This window comes from Marmota marmota, unplaced genomic scaffold (assembly GCF_001458135.2).
Source record: "Marmota marmota marmota unplaced genomic scaffold, marMar, whole genome shotgun sequence".
In the NCBI taxonomy this organism is placed as follows: domain Eukaryota; kingdom Metazoa; phylum Chordata; class Mammalia; order Rodentia; family Sciuridae; genus Marmota; species Marmota marmota.
The window spans coordinates 7,698,002-7,719,877 of NW_026000222.1; the positions used below are offsets into that span (position 1 = coordinate 7,698,002).

The following is a 21,876-nucleotide window of genomic DNA, read 5'->3' on the forward strand; positions in this document are numbered from 1 at the left end:
GGGGGGGGGGGGCATGTCAAAAAGCAATTCATTTGGAACTCAGAAGCTTGCATTGAAGGACTGAAGCCCACTCAGGGGCCCACCAGCCAAGGTCCAGGGAGCCTAGAGCCCGGAAGTGTCAGAGTTCCAGCCCCAGGCTTTAATGCAATGCTGGTGCTGCTGAGGAAGGCCATCTTGGGTGAGGCTGAGAAGGAGCTGGTAGATTCTGGGGGACCCCGCTGGCAGTGGGGGTGGGAGAGGGTGTTTCTGGTCCTCCCTTCTGCTCTCAAATGCCATTGTCAGTGAGTAGGTACCACATCAACAACCATTGCAAGTGTAGGTGCTGCTGACACCAGCTATTGTGAGCCTGTGGTGCTGGGCATTTTTTCTCCATTACTTTTAATACCAATAACAATCCCGCTTAGTCAGGTATTTCTTGAGTTTAGCTTAAAACTCTCAACATTGAAATGAAGAATTGTCAGCCCTCGTGACTAGATTAATTCCTCTTACCATTTCCTGAGCACAAGAACAGAGTTGCCCGTGTGAGCAGCAGCCTGATGCAAATCAAGACCCCCAAGTTAGAGTAGCTGTTCTTGTAGTTTTTAATATGAAGCTCAAATTTGAGAAGTCCTTGCTTTTTCTAGACACTCTGTGACTTCTCTCCTGGCCTTATAATCCCACGCACCAGACATCCTCCAAAGCAAGCAAAACAGAGGTAAACTTTGATTGCCATTTGCTTTGAGGATTGTCCGGAGGCATCCCAAGGTAAATTTTGCATATGCAAACTGTATCAGTTAGCTTTAGCTGTGTAACAAATCATCTCCAAAATGCAGTTGCTTAAAGTAGCAGTCATTATCATGGTTCATACATCTGTCTCTGGGCTGAGGGTCAGCTGATCCAGGCTGGGTTGGTTTTAGGCTATGGATTGGGCTACTCTATAGGTCTCTCATCTTCCTGGTGCTAGTGGTCTCCTGGAGAGATATAGCATTCCTAAAGAATCACAGGAGGGTAAAAGGAAACATCCAGTAATGCCAGAGCATTCCAAGCCCCTGCTTCTCTGTCTGCTCATACCCCATTGTGAAGGAAGTTGGCCAGGGTTACAAAGAGAATCAGTTAGTTGAATCACGTCCTACCACCTCAGTTCAGACTGTCCTGGGCACTGGGTGGAGTCCAACGCTGGAGGCCATAGCTGCAAAACCCTCTTTCATGAAAGAGGTTTGTATTTGGTTTGTATTTCCAAGCCTGAGAAATGCAACCTAGGGTTCCTTCATTGGGAGGGTCTTATAGCAGACTTTAGCAAAATGGGCTGCTTTTATAGATGAATCTAATCATATTGCATTTGAAAAATAAATGTGCACTAAAAGTAATTAAAGCATGTTGGTTCATGAATAATACACTATTTTACAACTATTTGCTGAGCATAATGAGACAAGCTACTAAATTGACAATGAATACTCTATTATGTGATTGCCAACTGTTTTATAAGATATTGAGCATATTCATTTCTTCTATCATCATGTGTATTATCAGGCTATTGCTTTTTAATAAATTAATTTCCCAGTCATCTCTGGGGCTTTTGTTTGTAATCTGGCTGAGGGCAAAAATGAAATTAATTGTGTGGTCTGTGCTGAACTATCAATGCTTAGTGGCTCACAAATAGGTCTCACAATTGGCATTCCCCGTGGAACACTGTGTGGCCCCCAAGTGTGAAGGGACATGAGCCTTCAGCCAAGGTCAGTGTGAAAAGAGTCACTGGGGCTTTGAATACGCAGAGGTTGCTTCCCCAGGAAGGTGTTTAGAGCCTGGCAAGTCTGCAATCAGTAGTCTTGCATCTGCTTGCCTATTTTTGAAATATCAATGTTACTTTTTTTTTTTTTTTTGGTACCAGGGATTGAACTCAGGGGCACTCAACCACTGAGCCACATCTGCAGCCCTATTTTGTTTTTTATTTAGAGACAGGGTCTCACTGAGTTGCTTAGCACCTTGCGATGGGTGAGGCTGGCTTTGAACTTGTGTTCCTCCTGCCTCAGCCTCCCAAGCTGCTGGGATTACAGATGTGCACCACCACACCCGGTTCATTGTTACCTTGGATGGGGAGTTGTATTGGTATCCCAGTCCCACCCATGAGGCCGAGTCTGGCTGGGTCCACACTGGGTCCTCTCTTCTCTGACCCCACAGTCCTTGTGTTCAACCCTAACAGAGCTGTCATCATTGTGCGGCTCCATTTTTTACCGAGGTCTCCATTGCACAGCTCTAGGAGAGGCCCTCCCCATTTCCACTCCCCATAATGGAAACTCTTAGGCCATTAGGTAGGGTGGAGATGTAACCTTGCCCTGTAGTTGCACGAGGCTCCCTGGATGATCATTTTATGGATCTGATTTCTGTCCCTTCTTCTCTGTGTTTCAGGGTGTTAAACAGAGCGCTTAGCCATTGTTTGTTGAGTGAATAAATGGCCCATTGCCTACATTGACTTTCCCATTACTCAGCCAAAGATCCTTTTCAATGTATGAAAAATCTGCATGAGTATTCACTAATAATGGCCTATCTTTATGGTAAGACTTTTCCAACTGTTACTAGAGTATTATTTCTGGGATTTCTGACATGTCTAATCTTATCAACTAAGTCTTAGCAGACCTTAGGTTTTTTTTTCTGTGTTTTATCTGTGTATATCTCTAGGTAGTTATCTTAACATCTAGATAATACTTTCTTTTCTGCTTTCTTCCTTTTGCAATATTATTCTTCCTTTTATCAGTGGTTTGGGGTGGGCCAATAGATAGTCAGATAGGCAGGTAGATGCCTGAAAACTAGATAGCTGCTAATACACAGATAAGAAGACCCGAATTTGAATCCAGTGAGCTGGGCTTCTTCCTTCTTTGCTTGGTGTGGAGAACACCATTTCTGCTCTATTGCATGGGTCATTTTACTTCCACTATTGCTGACCTCAGGATTAGAACGATGTTCTTGACGGAATTTCCTTCACGTCTGCATCCGATATTAGTTTAAAAAGCAAAATGATGCAAAAGCTCACATTCAGTTTACTTAAGAAACTAGGTCAGAAGACGACCAAAAAAAAAAAAAAAAAAAACATGGTGGTCTCTCCTCAACCAGGTCATCAAACGGCCCTGACAGGGTTGGGCTTTGGAGACTTCAACAGTCTGCCCCAGAAGATCCCATTGTCAAAGACTGAGAGGACTGGGAGCCTCCAGATTTGAATGCTGGTTCTCTGGATTTTCATCTGGGGGTGCGGAACAGTACCTTGGCTGTCCCTGATATTCTGCTCAAGAGCTATTTTTTCCCCATTTTTCCAGAGGCAAAACTAATGTGACTAGAGGGAAAAACAAGACATTCCTTATTTTAATTTGCTTTGGGGGTGATTTTTGAAATAGATATTTGAACCAGACCAGCCTGACAAATGGCAGTCAGCGTCAGGCAAGTGATAGTTGTAAGTCGGGAGCCAGAAAATATTACAGTCTGCAACCTGTTATGGTTTGGATGCGAGGTGTCCCCCAAAAGCTCATGTGTGGGACAGTGCAAGAAGGTTCAGAGGAGAAATGATTGGGTTGTGAGGGTCTTAACCCAATCAGTGATTTAATCCCCTGATAGGGATTAACTGAGTGGTAACTGAAGTGGTGGGGTATGGCTGGAGGAGGTGGAACTTGGGGGCGTGGCTTTGTATCTGGATCTGCTTTCTTCTGGTCACCATGATGTGTGCTGCTTCCCTCTGCCACACTCTTCCGCCATGATGTTCAGCCTCACCTCAAGCCCTGAGAAATGGAGCTGGCCTTCTATGGACTCAGACCTCCCAAACTGAGCTCCTGAATAAACTTCTCCTCCTCTGTCGTTTGTTGGTGGGGTCTTTTAGTCACAGCAGCAAAAATAGCTGACTAATAAATGACCCTATCCCCTATCATCAGAAAAAGGCATCATGAGCTGTTGACTTCACCTCCAAGACAAAAAGACAACCAAGGATCTCAGGGAGCATCTTACCATTAATGGGTGCATTTTGTGCAGGAGGATTGAGATATAATCTCAGAAAGTTGAGAAAGTTAGATTTAAAAAGGACAGTCCATGGAGGGAGACTGGTATTCACAGCAAGCCTGCATGCGAACTATTTTCATACACTTGATTGATTTTTTTTTTCCAATCTTTCTTTAAAAGGAACTCAATGGAGAGGGCATCTGCAGATCAACTCTACAGGCATAGAAAGGGTCATTTCATCCTGAGGGTTGCTCAGCTGTAGAGCCAGGATTTTAACCGAAACTCATTGCATGGTCCCGGTGGTCCACGTGGCTTCCCAGGGGCACAGACTTCTTTCAAGTCAAGAGTCTAGCCCAGTTGGTTCAAGGCCGCTTAGCAATGCAAGGGCAGGGTCTGGGCTGGGCTGTCCACACCTGACATGTCGTCCACCGCCCTCCAGCTGGACAGCCCACACTCTGAGCCTCATCTGGTGGTCCTACTTCCTGTGGGCTCTTTCCTTCACTTCTGTTGCCCCCCCCCAAAAGAAGCCCACCTTATCCAGACCAAGGATGAAATGATAGCCGGGTCGGCATGCTAGAGGGCAAGTCCCCGGGCATAACTGTCTCTAACTGTCTCTTGAATCCAGTCCTCAGAAAGTTTCTCTGCTATTTAATTCCAGAAAGTGAACTGGGTGGGAACCAAGGATAGTTCTCAAAGCAAGGACTCCTCCACAAGTCCCTCATGTATATGTTACAACCTGTTGGCAAGATCGGTGATTAATTGGGGATAGTCTCATTCTTTGATTAATGCTTACCTCTTAGGAATGGAGGATTCAGTGTAATGTTTTATATATATATATATATATATATATANAACGGGACCCCACCTCCAGGCCGTTCATAAGGCTCTGACACTTTTACGGCTCCCCCTGCCAGACGGCCCCCTCAACTACAGAGTGAATTCCACAGACCACAGAAAGGCAGCTCTAACTGCAGATGCAGGGTCAGGCAGTTCTTTATTAGACTATCAAAGAGATACGCTGCAAAGTGCCTACTTTACAGATGAGCTCTGGGCACCCAGGAAGCTGTCCCATGGTGGTTAGTGACCTCTGTTTCCTGGGGGCAGGTGAGTCCATTTTGCTCTGGAGGTGAGCATCTAGTAGACCCCAGCCACAGCCTTCATCTTCAGGAGGATACAGTCTGAGTGACTTGAGTGTGGTTGGTCTATTTTAAAGAAAAGAATTCTGAGAGGACCAGAGATTGCCCTGGATCCCACTCAGATGGGTGAGGAAGGGAATCAAAATGGGTCTGGCTGGGCTTTGGCCACTGCAACACATTCTTTCACCAAGAGCATTTTTGTTCTCATTGATCCCTGTATTGTTAAGCAATGCTGCCCCCCGACATTCCCTATGTCAGGTGCTACTGCTGAAGGGAGGATCTGGGGTCCACCCTGCATAACACCTCCAGGGAGACCAACCTCACTGTACCATGTGTACAGGATTCTCCTCTTCTAACCTCCATAAAAGGGTGTCCCCTTGGTGGAAGTCCCAAGAGGAACCTCTTCCTTTCAACTTCCTGAGCAAATGCCTTGTGACTCCTAAGAGAAATTTCTTTCTGACCAGACCAAATGCGGACAAAGGCCTTTCCTCTGCCTGCCTATTTATGTATCAGTATAAATGCTTTTGAGGTCACAAGTACCCCTCCAGGCCAAGTGGTGAAGCTTTGCTCTCCAGAGTCTTGAGCCTTATCAATGCATTTGCCTGGCTCGAAGGTAAAAGCCAGAGTGAGATGTGGTCAAGCCCTTTCTCTGCAATATTATTGATGAAGCCAGTGCATGGTGCTATAATTGGAGGGTCACAGTGTCCTTGCTCTCATTTAGACTGCTGGTCAGTGGATGGATTGTTTTGATATTTTTCTTAGTATTTTTTATTTTCTATAGGTGGCATGCTTTTAATTGTTTCCCCCCAATAGAGCACCACCCAACTTTAGAAATTATTTAAGATAGTATGTTATCATCAGATTCTAAGAGACTGCTGCTAAAACCCAGGATTTCTCTCTACTCAACAGTTTTGTCGATGCTGCTGATATTTTTTGAATCTAACTATTTCATACAAGGTCTTTAATGAGTATAATTGTTTACAGTCATATGGGGTGTATTATTTTACTTTTCTAATTGTACATTGTTTAAACTTTACATTAGCAGGGATCAGATGGATAAATAAAGAGATACTTGCGCTGATCATTGAGTTCAAGTTTTCTGCAAGCAATCATAAAAGAAATGTAGGATGGGGCTTGTCATATATTCAACGCCAGGTTTTGCAAAAGCCAGTGTGAATGCTCAAGGTTAATATGGGTGCACCGGGGTGGAGAGGTGAGGAGTTGAACAATTGGAGTTTGTTATTCAACCTTGGCAGAAAGTCAAACCCCAGCGGAGGGAAGCCTCTTATTGAATGCTCACCTGGTCGAAGCCACAGGGAGATGGTGTTTGTACACACACAGCGCTGAAAGGCAATTCAGACAAGCAAATGGCTATTCAAAAGAAAAATAAATCTACCTCCTTTTGTTTCTCAGATGTATTTTTCTCTGTGCCACACAGCCCCGAAACCTCCAACCTGTTCCTGTAGATAGATCTTCAAAGCTATTTTATTCCTGTCTATACGTCAAACCAAGAGAACTTTCTAGATCCGTCACTGCACCCTAGACTGCTCACAGCAGGACTGTAACACTCAGTGAGATAACCGGGCATGTTCAGGATCACTGGTACATTTTTCTTTCTCTTACCATTTTTTACTTTTTAAAAGTATTAGAGGGGCTGGGATAGTGGCTCAGTGGTAATGTGCTTGCCTAGCAGGTGTGAGGCACTGGGTTTGATTCTCAGCACCACATAAAAATAAATAAAATAAAGGTCCATCAAAAACTAAAAAAAAAAATATTAAGAAAATGAAAATAAAAGTATTAGAGTTTACTTTCATTATAGAAAGTGTGGGAATATAGGTAAGCACTAAGGCAAAGAGTCACCCGTACCTCAGTACGTAATTTATATGGACTGATAACACAAATGTTGGTTTAACAGAAATGGAATCACGCCCCTCAAATATTTTATATTGTTTAAGTCAACTACGTTTTTCCTACACTACTATGTCATGGTAGCTAGAGGGCCTTGCCCTCTGACTCCAGATATTGTGGTTCCACTTTATTCTTCGTGTTGGGGGGACACAAATAGACATCCACACAAATACAAAAGCCAGTGACCAGGGCTGGAAGGATTGAGGTTAAGTATTTTTAAGTTGTTTGCTTTTAAGAGCAGAATTTCTCCATCAGCATGTGAATGCAGTTTGGAGATTCCCAAACTTCTGATGCCTAAACACACACAGGCGCGCGTGCACGCACACACACACACACACACACACACCATCACAAAGTACTTCTCAACAGTCCACTCTCAAGTATTGCTCTTCTTTAGAATTAATCCCTAAAATTTTAATCTCTGAGTCAAAGGGTTTGTGATCACTGTGATTTATTGAGACTTCTACTTTAAACAACAGTTATTGTCTAGATTCCCATTTAAGAAACAGGACAACATACTAAACTGATCCTAAATCATTCAAAGGTCCCCATGAGCAGGTTTGAAGGGATAGAAGCAAAAAAGCCAACCACTGCATCACAGAGTCCTTCAAATCCGGGCCACACCAGACAAGATTCCCCAGAACCAGCTCTGAAGGCCCCACCTCAGCAACCCAGGCCGAGAATTCTGAGCTCTCCCCCCAGCACGGCAAGCCAGTCCGGGAGCCTTCTGAGGAGCATCTTCAGCTGCAGAACAATTAACACCAAAAGGCTGGCGCAACCAGCTGACCCAAAGTTTAGCTGGTCTCTCCCTGTTCTTTTTCATTTCGCTGACACGGGCTCCTGTCCCCTTCTGTCTCGGTTCCAGACGGGCAGGGGCCTTCTAGGCCCAGGAACTTTAACCGTGTCCCTGGTAAGATTAGCACTGCTGAGTGCCAGATAGGCACATCACCTGGGAAATATACTGATTCACAGGAAATCCACCTAGGGGACACACACCTGCTTTCCCCAAAGAAAACCCACGGTGTGGATGGAAGTCAGGCATATGGACAGCCAGTAACTACCCAGAGACACAGAACTCCCCAGATTCTTGGAGCTCAGCATTCTCCTTGGAATATTAAGGAAATAACCAAACCATCTCTCAAAATTTAAAACCAACATTACTTACCAAATCATCATTTCTTTAATGAATTGTGGTCAGGGAAAAACCTTAACTCTCTAATAACAATAAAATGCATAAGTCACTACAGTATATCTGTTTATCAAATACATGATTTAAAAAGCATGAGAAGATTTTAAAAGATGTTATGTAGATTGAAATACATAGAATTATGCCCAAAGTATAAGCTCAACTGCATAAAACTAAAACAAAAAGACACAAATAAATTTTAAAATACATTTTAGAAATAGGAAAAAATACTCCAGAATGTTTATGCAACTTGCTTTGAGTGGTAGAACTTGGTCATGAATGCTTGTCTGATATTTCCTTTCCCCAAGCTGAAACGCTAAGCATGCATTTGAACTTCGTAATAAAAACAGCAATCCATTTTATTTAAAAGAAAATCGTTTAGCAGACATTTCTAAGATCAACTCCGTCTCAATGCAATGTTGGAACCTTTTTTTTTTTTTTTTCCATGAACCAATCTCACAAATCATGTTTAAAGGACTTACAAGAGAAAGCCACTGTCAGGTAAATTCGGAATCCTTGGAGAAGCCTAAACAAGTCTGGAAATAGAAAGTAAAGCAGGGAAGGCTGGGAGCGCAGGGAGGGAGGGCACACAGGGATGCAGAATGGACTTGCAGAGAGACAATTATGTAACAATCCTGGGCATCCGTGGTCTCAGGCTTGAATGGCCTCCTCTGTGATGAAAAGGGGACACTTATGTTGACTTCCAAAGTCATGAGACTCTACTACCTAAAGACAGAAGCACTGCAGGAAAGCACAAAATATGGGTAAACACTCAGGAAATGGAACTTTACAGAAGTGGACTTTTAGCCTCTGCAATGACTGGCATCCAACAAGAGACACTGTCACAATTCCAAAGTCAAGAGACAAGCTCCAATCGAGCCTCTGATAAAACCAGGAAGGCCAGAGGAAGACGGGCCCCCGCCTCGTGTGAATGCGTGACGCAGAGAGGCGCTTCCTCACATTTTGAAAATTGGAAACAGCTTTTATCCCTCACAGCTAGGGTGCAGTGGGGACGGCCCTGCAAGCAGATCAGTTGGCAGCAAGACAATCTCCTGATTGGCGTGGCACATTTTCATGAAGGCACAGGTACATCAGCGGCCAAGAAGGGGCCTGCTGAGAGCCCCAACCAGGGGTCAGTCCGTGAGCCAGCAGGAACCAGAGACTCCCAGGTGAGAGTCTGCGTCCTGTGCTGCATTCGGCTGAGTCGATGTAGAGATGCAGCTGGTGGCTGGAAAAAGTAGCCCAGCAAAGTTGAAGCACCGTGGACTGCGTTTTCCTACCAAAACCCCCTCTCTGTAAACTCACTCGGAATTTCCAGACTAATTAAAATTGTGAACTCGTCCTGGGGGAATATAAAAGACAAAATGCTTATGGTTTAAATAAGTTGGCTGGCTGCTTGGGAGTATTACATGTAAATAGATAGAGGTTGTGACAGTACAGGGCTAAAATGCTTAAAAATATAAATGTCAACACCCCATGTTGACAAGGTTACAAACAAACGGAACAGAAGTGGTAGGAGGGGCCCTTCCCAACAGTTGGGAGCTCCCAGCCTCTGCAATGTTGCCGAGGAGGTAAATTAACGGGACTAAAATCATCTGTAGAAAGTTGCTAAGCAAACTGTTAGTTCTACCAAGAGAACTAGAAATAACCCAAATGTCGTGGGCAAGGGCTGGGTTTCCAAATGGTGGCACATCACCAACACGATATACTAGGCATCTGTTCAAATAATTGAAAGTTTTGAGAAACAATGGGAAGGACCCAAAAAACAAACACCATGAAGGCTTGAAAAGCAGCATTTAAATGCAAAATTGTATGTACAGCAGTACATGAGTCTTTCTTTTTCTTTCTAAAAATTACATTTATTGTTGCTACCTCATTTCATCAATAGGCACAAGAATTCAGAGTGTTTTTTTTTTCAATGATTCTGTGGATCACATTTCATGATGTCATTTAGCATTCTAAAGTGACTTCAACCAAACCGGCCTGGCTATGTTGAAAGGCACAAGGTTGATACCCAGGGTAGGTATTGCTATTTGAGATATTTTTAATGTAAACTTCTAAAAAAAGGGTAACCGCTGGTGACCAGAATGGGCAGCAATTGTGCAAGCCAAGCTTTCTCGCTTAGCATTGACCTTGATGAAAGGAATCAGGCCTCCTTCATTGAAGTTCAAAACAAAACGAACCATCGCCTCATTTTAAAGAGCAAAAGCCACAAGCCACAGGGTACAGCCTCTGCCAGGGGACGCTTCCATTTCTTGTTTCCTATTGATAAACTGCAGCAAGTCCCTCTTATTTAGATGTGAAAGTGGAGACCGGCTGCCTCTAGGGTTTAATGAAACGTAGGAAGAGAGGGGAACTCAGAAGAGAGGGACCACGGAGGACCCAGGCTCTTCGTGCTGTTTGGTGGATTCCGTGGCACTGGGAGAGCTCAGAACCTGTGTCCACTAGAAGGAAAAGAGGCCAGAGGCAGACATAGGCAATCCATCCAGGTGTGAGGGTCTGCTGGGGAACACTGGGGTCGGGGGGCTGGAGCCAATATCGTCGGATAAATGGCATGTGCAAGGTGGTTTGTCACGTTTATAGCAGGCACGACCCACCAGAAGGAGCACCAGCCAGAGTCCCCTCCTCAGGCGAGAAGTCAACCAGCCTTCCGTTGTGAATAATTCACTCCTGGTGTGCATTCTGCTGTCTCTGGGCCACCCATAGGGTAGCAGAAAGCACACCAGCTTGAGGCAGGCAGAGCTGGCCTCAAATCCTGGCTCCACTATTCACTGCTGTGGGGCAGAGGGGAGGCTGCTCTGACTCCCTGACCCTCAGTTTCATCCTCTGAGCATACAGGGAAAAGGTAAGTGTGATTTGCCTACACTCTCAGCTGGCACTGAGTAGATTCTCAATAAACACTATTGGCAATTAGTAGCACTGGTGATGACAGAGTAGGATTGTTATTATAATAAGTAGTAATTTATATGTATTCACATATCTAGGTACATTTGATATGGTGAAAGACAGACTTGGCCTTGGAATGAGCTCAAACAGAAATTGTCGTACACATTTGCTCATGTGTCCAGAAATCACTGACAGAATTAGCCAAAGAAATGACAGTGATATGTCCAGCAGAGGGAAATGGCCCCACAGCAATGGTCACACTGATCTCAGGAAGAAGTGGACGAGAGGAAGCGTGGCCATTGTCCAGGGCCTCCGTTCATCTTCAAGTACCTAGAGAGCTCTGTAGACATGACCAGGGCCTTGCGTCTTGGGAGGACTCCTGCAGACGGAAGATATAAGGTCTTTACAGCAGGGACTCCGGGGCTTTACCCAGAACTGAATTTCCAGAATGTAGCCCTCGGCACGTTTGTGGAATGGAAATGTGAAGGAATGTGTGAGGGCCTGGCCTACACGAAATTGGGGACTGTCGAGGTGGGGCTCCTCATCTCCCCTGGTCCGTCCCCCCAGCCTCGTCTCATCAGCCTGAAGCAGGTCCACACAGGAGTCAGTGACAGGAGGAGGAGGCCAGCACTCTCCCTTTGCTTCTCCTTGGCATCCTGGACACCCCCGATGCTGATGCTGCTCCAGCATCGTCTTTGTCCTGACTTCTGCCCCGGTGCCAAAGGTGACAGGTCGAGTTAGAGTCAGACCGGCAAAGTCACCTCTCTGCCCAGCCTGAGACATCTAGGTGGTGCATCCTACCAGAGGGACACTTGAGGCCTGTGTCAGACTGGTGGCTTTGGTGCAGAGAAGCTGCCTGGCCTTGACATCGAACCACCACAGTAGAAATCACGGCTCTACTGACGTGTGCACCGTGTGGACAGCGGTAACTCTGAAACCTCTTGGCCTCAGTGTCTTCGGGTGTAAGACAGGAAGTGGGCATCGCCTGGCAGGACGCGGTCACCTTAGAAGCTAGACGGGGCACTGAGGCTAGTTTGGCGAGGTGTGCAGCTCGCAGTTGTCACAATGGTGGAAATTACTTTCATGAACAGAAACGTTGGTGGGCAAGAAGGATCCTTCCCCTGGAGGTTACTTATGAAACCTACTATGTGCCAGGAGCAGTTCGAGGCACGTGGCCACACTGTGAAGAAGACAAATGCCATGGGGTCTCTGATACAGGGAGGAGAAGGGCAGTGAAGAAACTCGTCATATGACCAAGAGTATTGTCTTCATATGACAGTAAGGGCAAGGGAGGCTGACTGTGGTGACAGCGCAAGTGGAGTGGCTGGGAATGTCACCTCTTTGGACACAGGTCACACTTGAACAGAGATCAGGAAGCAGCGATGGAGGAGGCCATCCAGACCTCCGGGAGGAAAGCTTTTAGCCGGGATAACAGGTGTACAGAGACCTGGAGAAGGCCCAGGTGGCCTGCTGGAGGGACACAGGAAGCCAGCGCGGCTCCTAGCAGAGCAGGGGAGGTGGCCATCGGGGAGGAGAGAGGTGCCCGAGGACCAGCTCATGAGAGAACTCAGGCCACCGCTGGAAAATGCGGACTTCGCTCAGTGAAACAGGACGTTGGAGTGGTTAGCTTTTGCTGTAGAACACGCAACCCTGAAAATAAGTGGCTTGAAATAACAATTTTATTAATTTTTGCACTTCTTGTGGGTTCACTGTGGCGTTCCTTCTCTGGGCTGGCTCAGCTGGGGCTGGGTCTTCTGTGATGACCCCATGTAAGTGGGGTTACCTGGATGTCAGGAAGGTGACATTATCTGATTCGTACTTTTAACGGTCCTGGAATACTAAGGATTTTCTGAGGGACAGCATAGCTGACGCGAGGCAGTAGCCAGGCCTGGGCTAGGGGAGAGCGACGGTGTCCCACTGGGTGGAGGCCCAGCGATTGATGCATGGTGCTGCCTAGACTGACGCTACCATTTTCAGGAAGGGGGACAGGACACACATGCCACCCTCAGGGTCTCAGTACTTCAGTAAAAGCATCTCTCCCTCATGCCAGAGTGGACTTCCTCTTCTCCTCACTCCCTTACCTAAACTCTGAATTCCCAGAATCTAGCTCAAGATGACTGTCGGGTGGATTGAGGATGCAGGAAGACTTGGTCTCTGAGACCTAGGGGACGTCCTTAAGGGTGTGGCAGGTCAATGGAAAGGGAAGAGTCCCTGGCTGACCTCCTTGGTTTGACACTGCATCACCACGAGCTGGGTGCCTACCGGGAAGCCGAGCTCCCAGGGCTGCAGTAACCCTGCGTAAGTAATAAAGAGCCTCTTCAGGTGAAATCAAACGGTAGTCACTTTTCTTTTTCTTTCTTTCTCTAACAGAAAATACGACGCTGGCATGCTAACCGCGTGAGACAACTTGGCCCATGGACAGCCACAAAGCACAAAACACAACACGAACTCAGAGAAGAAGCAAGAATGGTGTCTTCCTGGCGTCTACAGAAGCGCTTTATTTTTCCTCTAGATTTCTTTTCTAAAAAAAAAAAAAAATTCAAAAACAAAAAAAAACTGACACAGACTTTTAAAGAGACGATAGGGACTTTTAAAGAAACTTTAAACGAACTTCAGGTGAAATAGCCAAGCATGCTCTTTTATTAAGCATGGGATGGGAGGAACAGGAGGAAGCAGCAGCAGGCAGGAAACCCAGCCACTGGGCTGTTCTGGAACCTTCGAGGGAAGAATGAGGGAAGTATTTTTACTCCCCACCCCAAGAATATTCCATGTACCCCTGAGGACATGCTGCCTCCCATCTTGCCCATCTAGGTAGCTAAGGAATGATTTGCAAAATGGGTTATAATCTCTAAAGAACTTTTTGGATGGCTTTGGCAAGGGAGTGGAGGACCGGCACTCTTCTGCCCGCTAGCCCCGCCCACTGCATTGCGTCTCTGGGTGTCCCCGTTTCAGATGGCTAGACCCAGGTTCTGAGATTCTCTCCAGGAAGTTGTCAAGCTGCCTCAGACTTGGTGGAATGAATAACTGTTTCCTGGGTCTCTGCAGCATGACAGGATGGGCATTTGCTTGTTCTTCCCTACGCAGGAGAAAGCCAGCCTCTGACTATAATGATGGCCATGGTGGTGGCCCTGTGGGATAAGGGGACACACCAGGCTGTTCCAAAACTGAGAGTGAGTTGCTATGCTTCTACAGTGAGGGAAAGAACTGCACACCCATCAAGCTTTCCCCTCCCATCAGGCCACCACCAGAAAGCAAGGGACCCACACCCACCCTGACCCCAGAAAAGCGACGATTCCCTGCTTCCCCGTGGTGCTTAACATTTTTCGCTCTGTTGCAATTGCTTCTTTTGTGGATCTGCGCTGGAGGGTCGTGGAAGCCCCCAGGATGCTAAGTGGGAGGGGCTGGCATTGGCCAGTGGTGCCGCACAGGTGCAGGGGCGTGGGAGCCATCGTCGCCCCAGCTCCTAGCTGGACTGCCCGCCGACGCGTTCCTGGACCAGCCTCTCGCTGAGCGCCCACAGCGCCCGGGCCGTGTCTTCGCTCTGGGCTTCTGGCGAGGGCAGGCAGCGGCAGCAGTTGTTGAAGTACATCCCTCCCAGGCCCTCCAGCTCCGGAGCCGCTGCGCAGTACACCGTGGTGGCAGCTCCCTGTTGCTGGAATCAAAGGTGAAAGAAAAAAAAAAAAAAAAGAAAGAGAATGTGTAAGTCAAGGGAGATGTCCTTCTGACTAGGGACCAGCCAGTGTCCCTCCGCCCGGGTCACCCGAGTTGGATGTCACATGGTCAAGGGTACTGAGCTCGAAGCCCATGACCATGACCGTCATGGGAAGACAAGTTCACAAACTCCACTTGGAAAGCTTGTGTGACTTTCCACCCCTCCGACAGGAAGAAGCTTCGAAAATAAAGACACTGGTCAATACCTCCTGCCAGGTGCCTCTTCTGCGAAGAGAAAAGACAGAATCCTTCCTAACACATAGGCACACATCCATCGACCCTCGGCTTCCCAATGTGTAATGTAATTTGACACTTAGATCTTTCTAGAACTTTCTGTCTGGATTATTCACTCTTAATTACAGCCCATCAGGTAGAAAACCCGAGTGGGGCTAGAGGCAGATCGGTCCTTTATTCTTTGCCCATGGTGCTGCTGGGGAAGAGTCTGCTAGGCTGTTAGAATGTTTAGAACACACAGAGACATGCTCTGCACACATGCCCACACAGACACACGTTAATATGTCCAAAAAGAAAAAAAAAAAACTGTTCCTAAATGCCGTATTTGTCCTGGATTTACAACGGGACAGTGACTAAGGGGGTGTATTTCCTTCAGGCGCACTTCAAAAGGCAAGTTGCAATGAATGCCATTGATCACTCTCCATCGCCTGGCATGTGACAGTTGGGGCTGTGGCTGGGGATATGTGTGCTGATGGGGCACCACGTCATCTCGACTGACAGAATACTGCCAGGATGCTGTAAAGAGGGCAAGAAATCACTTTGCTTTGCAGGCCATAATTAAAAATAATAGGCTGCTGCTCATGGGGAGACACGATACGCATGGCTCTAATTTAAAACCAATACAGTTTACCTGGCACCTTATGATTATTTATGTGTATCACGGCCATTGCTGCATCAACTAATTATCAGCTGATGGGGAGGGGGTTGCCAAAGAGGACCGGAACAGGTGACTGCAGATGGGGCGCCTTGAGGAAAACATTAGGGATGTTTGATTGTGGGGGAAATGAATATCCCCAGTCACCCAAAGGTCACCATTTTCCAGCCCCTACACAGTGTAAAAGCAGGTTGCTTCTCAGAGGGGCATCTGCCTAAATGGTGATTTGGTTTGCATTTGCTGTGATTGTACTCAGAATCATCAGGGGCCAGGGCCATGCTAAGAACCAGGACCCCGAGGTGTTATGATTTTAGGAAAGTGGTATAAAGCAGACTTGTTTTGTTGATGTTGTGTTTTGTTTTGACTTCAAGGTCAGGGTCAGTGGTCACCTTTGAATTGGACTGACCATGGAACGGTTGAATGCAGCCAAGTGACTAGATTGTGGGACAGGTGTCAAGTGTGAGACACAAGCTTTGGTAACACCTGGCTGCTCAACTCCACGGGACAAGTTCCATTAGTCTGGAATTTGAGCCGACAGGACTTGAACTTAATTAAACAGTCACTGGTTTGTTTCTTCCCCAGCCCCCTCACTGTGCCCACTCCCCAAACAGCCTGTTTAAGCCTTGGCTTCTGCAGTTTTTTTTCCCAACTCACTTGTGTGGCCAGAGTCTAATGGAAGTGAGTTCGGGTCATCCAAATTTCCCTTTGATGAATTATTAGTCTCAATAACCCCCAGCTTAGCACCTGGCACATTTACCTGAAGACCTTCCAATGGTCTACCCTGCACCCCAAGCTGGAACAGGGACATAAAGGGACAGAAAAGAAGATGTGGGGACTACAAGGTTCACCCAGATAACTAAGCCAAACATCCCCCTCCCTGGTTTCCAGGAGAGTTCGCGTGGAGATGGTGTTTGCAGAAATTGTGGGTAGTCTGTCTTGGGTTCCCATTTTACTTGGCAGCTGCAAAACCCACCAGGTCACGGTCAGGTGGTTTGCCATTGACTTCCAAGTGGGCGAGAATGCAGTCAGTTCATACCGAGGTCTAGCCCCTTTTCCCCAATCCCTGAGAGGTCATGATATCAGTGTTGGTGCATCACCAGACTGGCCTTCCACAGGTTCTAAGACCCAGGAGGCCAATTGGGAAAGCAAAGCAGAACCCTTTCAAACCCATGTTGTATCCACATATTCAAGGTTGTGTTTTGCCACTCTGTGCATCTAAAATGGTCTTGTGTTGCCCTCTGGCCTTGATGGACTGCTATTTCTGCAAAGAAACTTTGTAGTCACTTTGGAGAGCAGGGAAATGTACCTTCCCAGCATGGAATATGCAAGCATGGCCACTGGCCTCATTTTGGGTGAGCCAACATTTGGCTACTATGCCAAAAACCATGACTTTCAGAAAGCCCAGTTTTTTGTTTTGTTTTGTTTCTTATCAAGAGTTGGCTTTGGTTCCTGCCACCAGGTTTGGAGTGGCATATAATCTAAACTTCATTGCCAGTGGCTCTGGCTTTGAGAAACAGCACAGGAGGGCCCCTGAAAGCAAGATCACCTTATCCAAAGATCAGCTGAATACATTTGGCAAAGTCTCCCTCTGACTTGGCATGGTCCTGCCATGCTGGACAATATCTGTTGGCCCCATGCCCGCTACTCCTTGGGCTTCTTGGGGAATTCTCTTTCCAGCTATCCTAATGGCAAGCTCTGAGTGACATCTTTCTATGATCAGATGTGACGACAGTTTAATAACAAGTTCTTGTTTTTCGCTCATCAGCTTTTTGGTCTGTGTATCATCAGCATGAGACTGAGCCACGTTAGCGAGATCTCATTAGTAAACAAGTTGGCACTGCTGATACAAGATGAAACATTTTTAAACTGATAAAAAAAATTTTTAAAGAAGCACTTTAATCACCATCAAATGACTTTCATGCCACTTTTGGGGGCATCGCTACATAATTCAGAAAAGATGAAAGAGCCGTATGAAGGAAGTAATGTTAACAACTCTGGTGTAAAATATCTGTCACCATTGCTACTGATCCACTGTGATAAAATAATAACACCTTGACATATAAACACTGGCTGCAGCTGTGGGTTCCCCTAAGTGATTTTTTTTTTTTGAGAACAATTTATCAGTAGGTTGCAAGCAGCTGCTGATCACGGGACCTTCGGGGAAGCAGCACCTCCATCCCCTGTGATGGCAATGAGGCAGGGTGTTGACACGGGACTGATAATTTCTGGGAAACCCAACAGAATCTTCAATCATGCCTGAACGCCATTTCTGATCTAGTCAAACATTTGTGAGCTTCCAGAGGAGAACTGTGCCATCCATCTTTCTAGTGTATGTAAAATTACCTAGGATTCTTGTTCAGGATTAAGCTAAGAGCATCCTTGTAATAAGGGTGCATCTTTCTCTTTCAGAAGTCATTTGTCAGGTTTGCGGTGCAATCTTCCACTAGAGAAAGGTGGGATTTAGGAAGCAGTTGCTGTGTGTTTGTAGCGGAGGCCCTGAGATCTAAATTATCCATCCTTCCAGAACCCTTGTTGGGATGAAAATGTTAAGTAGCCTCTTTTCATCAACATTTATTTGATAACTGCTAGTCATCAATTTGTAGCTGTCAGCACAGAATATAAATGAATATTGACTCCTCTAAAGGAAAAGTACAGAGGTTTCTGATAAACAATACGTTGTAAAGGAAAAAAAAAATCCGCATATTGACACGTGTAATGCATCAGCTAGGACTCTGGTATAATACTTACGTTCTGATAAGGACACATGATACAATTAATGTTTAGTTTTCAGGTTTCTCTGCTTTAATATGCATGCTTATTTAAAAGAAAGGATAGATTCCTGTCTTCAAGTAGATGTAACTATGGAATGTATTTTAAAATAAACACAGATTCATGGCGTATCCACATATTCAATGATGGCAAGAGCAGGGGACATTCTAAGATTGCTTTATCACAACCTATCGATGCCAGGACATTGCACGGCAGATGCTGAATGCATTAATGTACACAAAAAGTAGAGTCATGAAAGGGAACGGGGCACTTAGCTGATCCGGCTTGGAACCCCAAAGGCCGGGAAGGAGGGCAGTGGCCAGAGTTGAACTCCTGGGACAAAGAGGTAATCTGAAGTGAGCTAATGTAGCAAAAAGGAAAGACAGGGGCCTCTTCAAACCTCACAGCTTTCCTGATTACTCCTGGGGGGTCTGTTAGCCAGAGCACACACTCCCCAAAGGCAGAGCCAGCCATCAAGTCCAGGGGCTTGAATACCCCAGGCAGGATGATGTTTCATCAGGGAGGGGTCAGGGAGGGGGTGGAATAAATGGCTGCCATGACTCCCTCTCCTTCCTTCCCCTGCCACAAGACAGGTGCAAGGTGGGCTGTGGAGTTCACCGGCAGACACCTTGGTGCTTGGGGCAGAGCTGCTTCTGCAAACCACCTGGCATCAGATTGATCTGAAAGGCGACGACAGCAGCCCCCTCCAAGAGACGGTGTGTTCCCCACCCACTGCCCAAGAGCCCTCTCTGCAGTGGACACATCGGCCACACGTTCCGCCAGTTCACACAGCAGCGCAGTTTGCACAGGAATGGCGCTCATGGCCTCTCTGATGACAGGGACCGAAACAATCGGTGCCCTCTTCCCCCGCGGCAGCCTTGCGTAATGGAATTGCACAAGGCAGTTTGGAAGAAGCGCTAATCAGCAAACAGGCCAACATCTGCCAAAATCAGGGAAGGGAGAAGAAGAGAACAGACATCTACCCTGGAGAGGACTCCGCCCCCCAAACTCTGTTCTGCTTTCCAGTGAATTCCAGCCAATGGGGACCTTTCACCAGGTCACAATGACTGGCACTTAAAGAGAAGTTACCATTTGCCAGGCCTCCCCAAAGAACCTTGTAAGAATCATATTCTAACGCTCACACCCTCTCAGCGAGCCAGGGACCGTTAGCATCCCCATTGACAGAGAAGCCCCAGAGACCAGAGCCATTGTCCAAAGCCACATAGATACCAACTAACTCCAGAATCCATAGGAGTTGGTACAGGAGTCTTCCTTCCAAAATAAATGGCACAGATATTGCCATGTTGCCCATCTGCCCATTTCCTCTTGTCTCCCATTCGACTCTCAGGCAGGTCACATTTGGCCAGAGTGATCCCAGGCGTCGCCTCCATGTGTTGACTTGTCGTGTGTTCCCCTGAGAAGTGTTCAAAGGAGATTTTCCATTGTTGATTTAGCCGGTGAACTAAATTGAAATCATATCCATTTGGATTAACAAAAACAAAGACTCAGCGTCCCCTTGGATGATTCAATAGCAAACGAACCTTAATAAAGAGGTCATCTGATTTTAAATGCCACCTCCAGGCACTTGATTTACCAAGCTAAGAAACCTACTCCTCAGTGCATGAACATCAAAATCCGTGAAGACTAAGTCATCTCTGTGACCTTTCGTAGGACCACGCTCCAACACGCTCCGTCAGATTTGCAGGGGAAAGGTGTAGTCCACCCCACCCCACCCCAGCAGGTCTCCAACAAATTAATTTCTACAAATTTCTAACAGTTGAATCCGACAGAGGCCTTGGACAATACAGACTTAGACACATGCAAATACTCCCTGTGAATATTGAAATTCAACTTTCTTCATAAGCCCTCAGGAGCTTTGCTAACTTACAGGCTGTTCTTAGCGTTTCTTACAGACGGGCGTGCGCTCTGCTTCTCATGTGGAAAAACTGAACATCAGGAGCACAGATATTTGTTTTCGGGCTTTGAAAGTGTGAGAGAGTGTTTTGGAGAAGCTGTTTGGACCACACGGAGCCTCTGCGCCCCATGGAAGGCAACACGCCCACTTTAGCCCGTGGGCCTGACAACGCTTGGCCACAGGCGAGCACTTTCTTTGCTAAAAGCAGGCTGACAAGTGTCGACAGGCTCAGGTTCCCTTTCAGTCGACTGTCCCCACCAAGGTGAAGAATGCCATTCCCCAGGTGACATTGAAGACACAGTCTGTGGCCAGGGTTTAATGGCAGTGGCTCTGAGGGACAGCCAAGCAATAGGCTACACCAATCTATCAGTAAATGCAATTGGTCCAAGCACAGACCACGGCCCAAATGTGCAGAGGACACACTGAGCGAGCTGGAGCAGGAGAAAGAAGGTCATCTTTCAAATGACAGCCATAAGCTCCGAGAGAAGCTCATGCTGACCGGGCGGGTGGGGGTGTGAGGACTTTCCAGTGTGCAGTAAAACAGGCACCCCAAATAAGACACCCCTAAATCTGATCAGGTCCTTGACCAAACACATGCATTTCTAGCTCCATCTCCGAGGCGTGTACAGAGGCTGGCTTAGGGCAGGGTGAGCTGAAAAGTCCCCAAGAGGGTTGTTATCCCTCCTCTAAGAGGCACAAGACCAGGGGTTCCAGAAGGAACCTTGAAAAGAATTCTTTAAAGACCAAAGAATATAATTGCCTTCCTTAGCTTTAAATTGGGGGGAGGAATAGGCAGACAATCCCAACTACCCAAGGACTCCAAAGCCTCCTTCGCTCTAGAGTGGGGGTTGGGGGCAGGGGCAGCTCTCAACTTCAGCTGTCCTGTGGACAGAGAGACCTGGGCGGGCTGCCAGAGCTCTGCTTTCAAGTCCATGGATTGTTCTAGATGTTTCCTTGAAATAAGTGAGGCCCTTTTCATACCTTCCCCATGTGCCAGGATTTTCACCATAAACGTTCCAAGGACTCCATAATGGATTCGTGTCTTAAAGAATGGAGGTACAATAATGAGAACTGTTCCCTTTTTCTGAGACCAGAGACAGGCTTGTTGGGAAGGGGTGGGGTTACTTTAGTGCGGGAAGGAAGGAGTGGGCTCAGTGCGACCCTCGGGGGTGAGTTTATGCCTGCCATAGGTGCTCTTGGACTGATTGGACCTGAGGGATTCTCTTCAGAAATAAGATCATGGACTGTTGACGGTGCCTTCCATCCATGAGAGAATTCCCCGGGCATTCCCTGCTGACGTCAGCCCGTACCCACGTCGCTTTAGGTTCAGTCTCTCCTTGAATGGGAAGTTCTCTTGCTGGGATGGGAAACTGCTCTGGGGTATCCATTTTTCCACAGCTTCGTTGGCATTGGCCAAGCAGAAGACATTGGCCACCATCTTCCTGATAACATCTTCCTTCCACGTGGGACAAATCGGATGGCCTGTCACTGCAATTTCCCATCTGGGCCACCTCTATGC

The 21,876-nt window shown here is 46.8% G+C and overlaps 1 protein-coding gene and 1 long non-coding RNA gene across 2 annotated transcripts in view; one reads left to right on the forward strand and one right to left on the reverse strand.

The window, feature by feature from the left end:
• The window catches only part of LOC125613161, a 95,718-nt gene extending 82,023 nt beyond the window's left edge, over window positions 1–13,695 (forward strand). The window contains exon 2 of the long non-coding RNA XR_007343655.1: window positions 13,444–13,695. This is a non-coding gene — a long non-coding RNA (uncharacterized LOC125613161). The remainder of the gene's footprint in view (window positions 1–13,443) is intronic.
• The window catches only part of Wwox (WW domain containing oxidoreductase), an 875,116-nt gene continuing 866,924 nt past the window's right edge, over window positions 13,685–21,876 (reverse strand). The window contains exon 9 of the mRNA XM_048792595.1: window positions 13,685–14,725. Within this exon, the coding sequence (XP_048648552.1) occupies window positions 14,537–14,725 (189 nt within the window). The 3' untranslated portion in view covers window positions 13,685–14,536. The remainder of the gene's footprint in view (window positions 14,726–21,876) is intronic.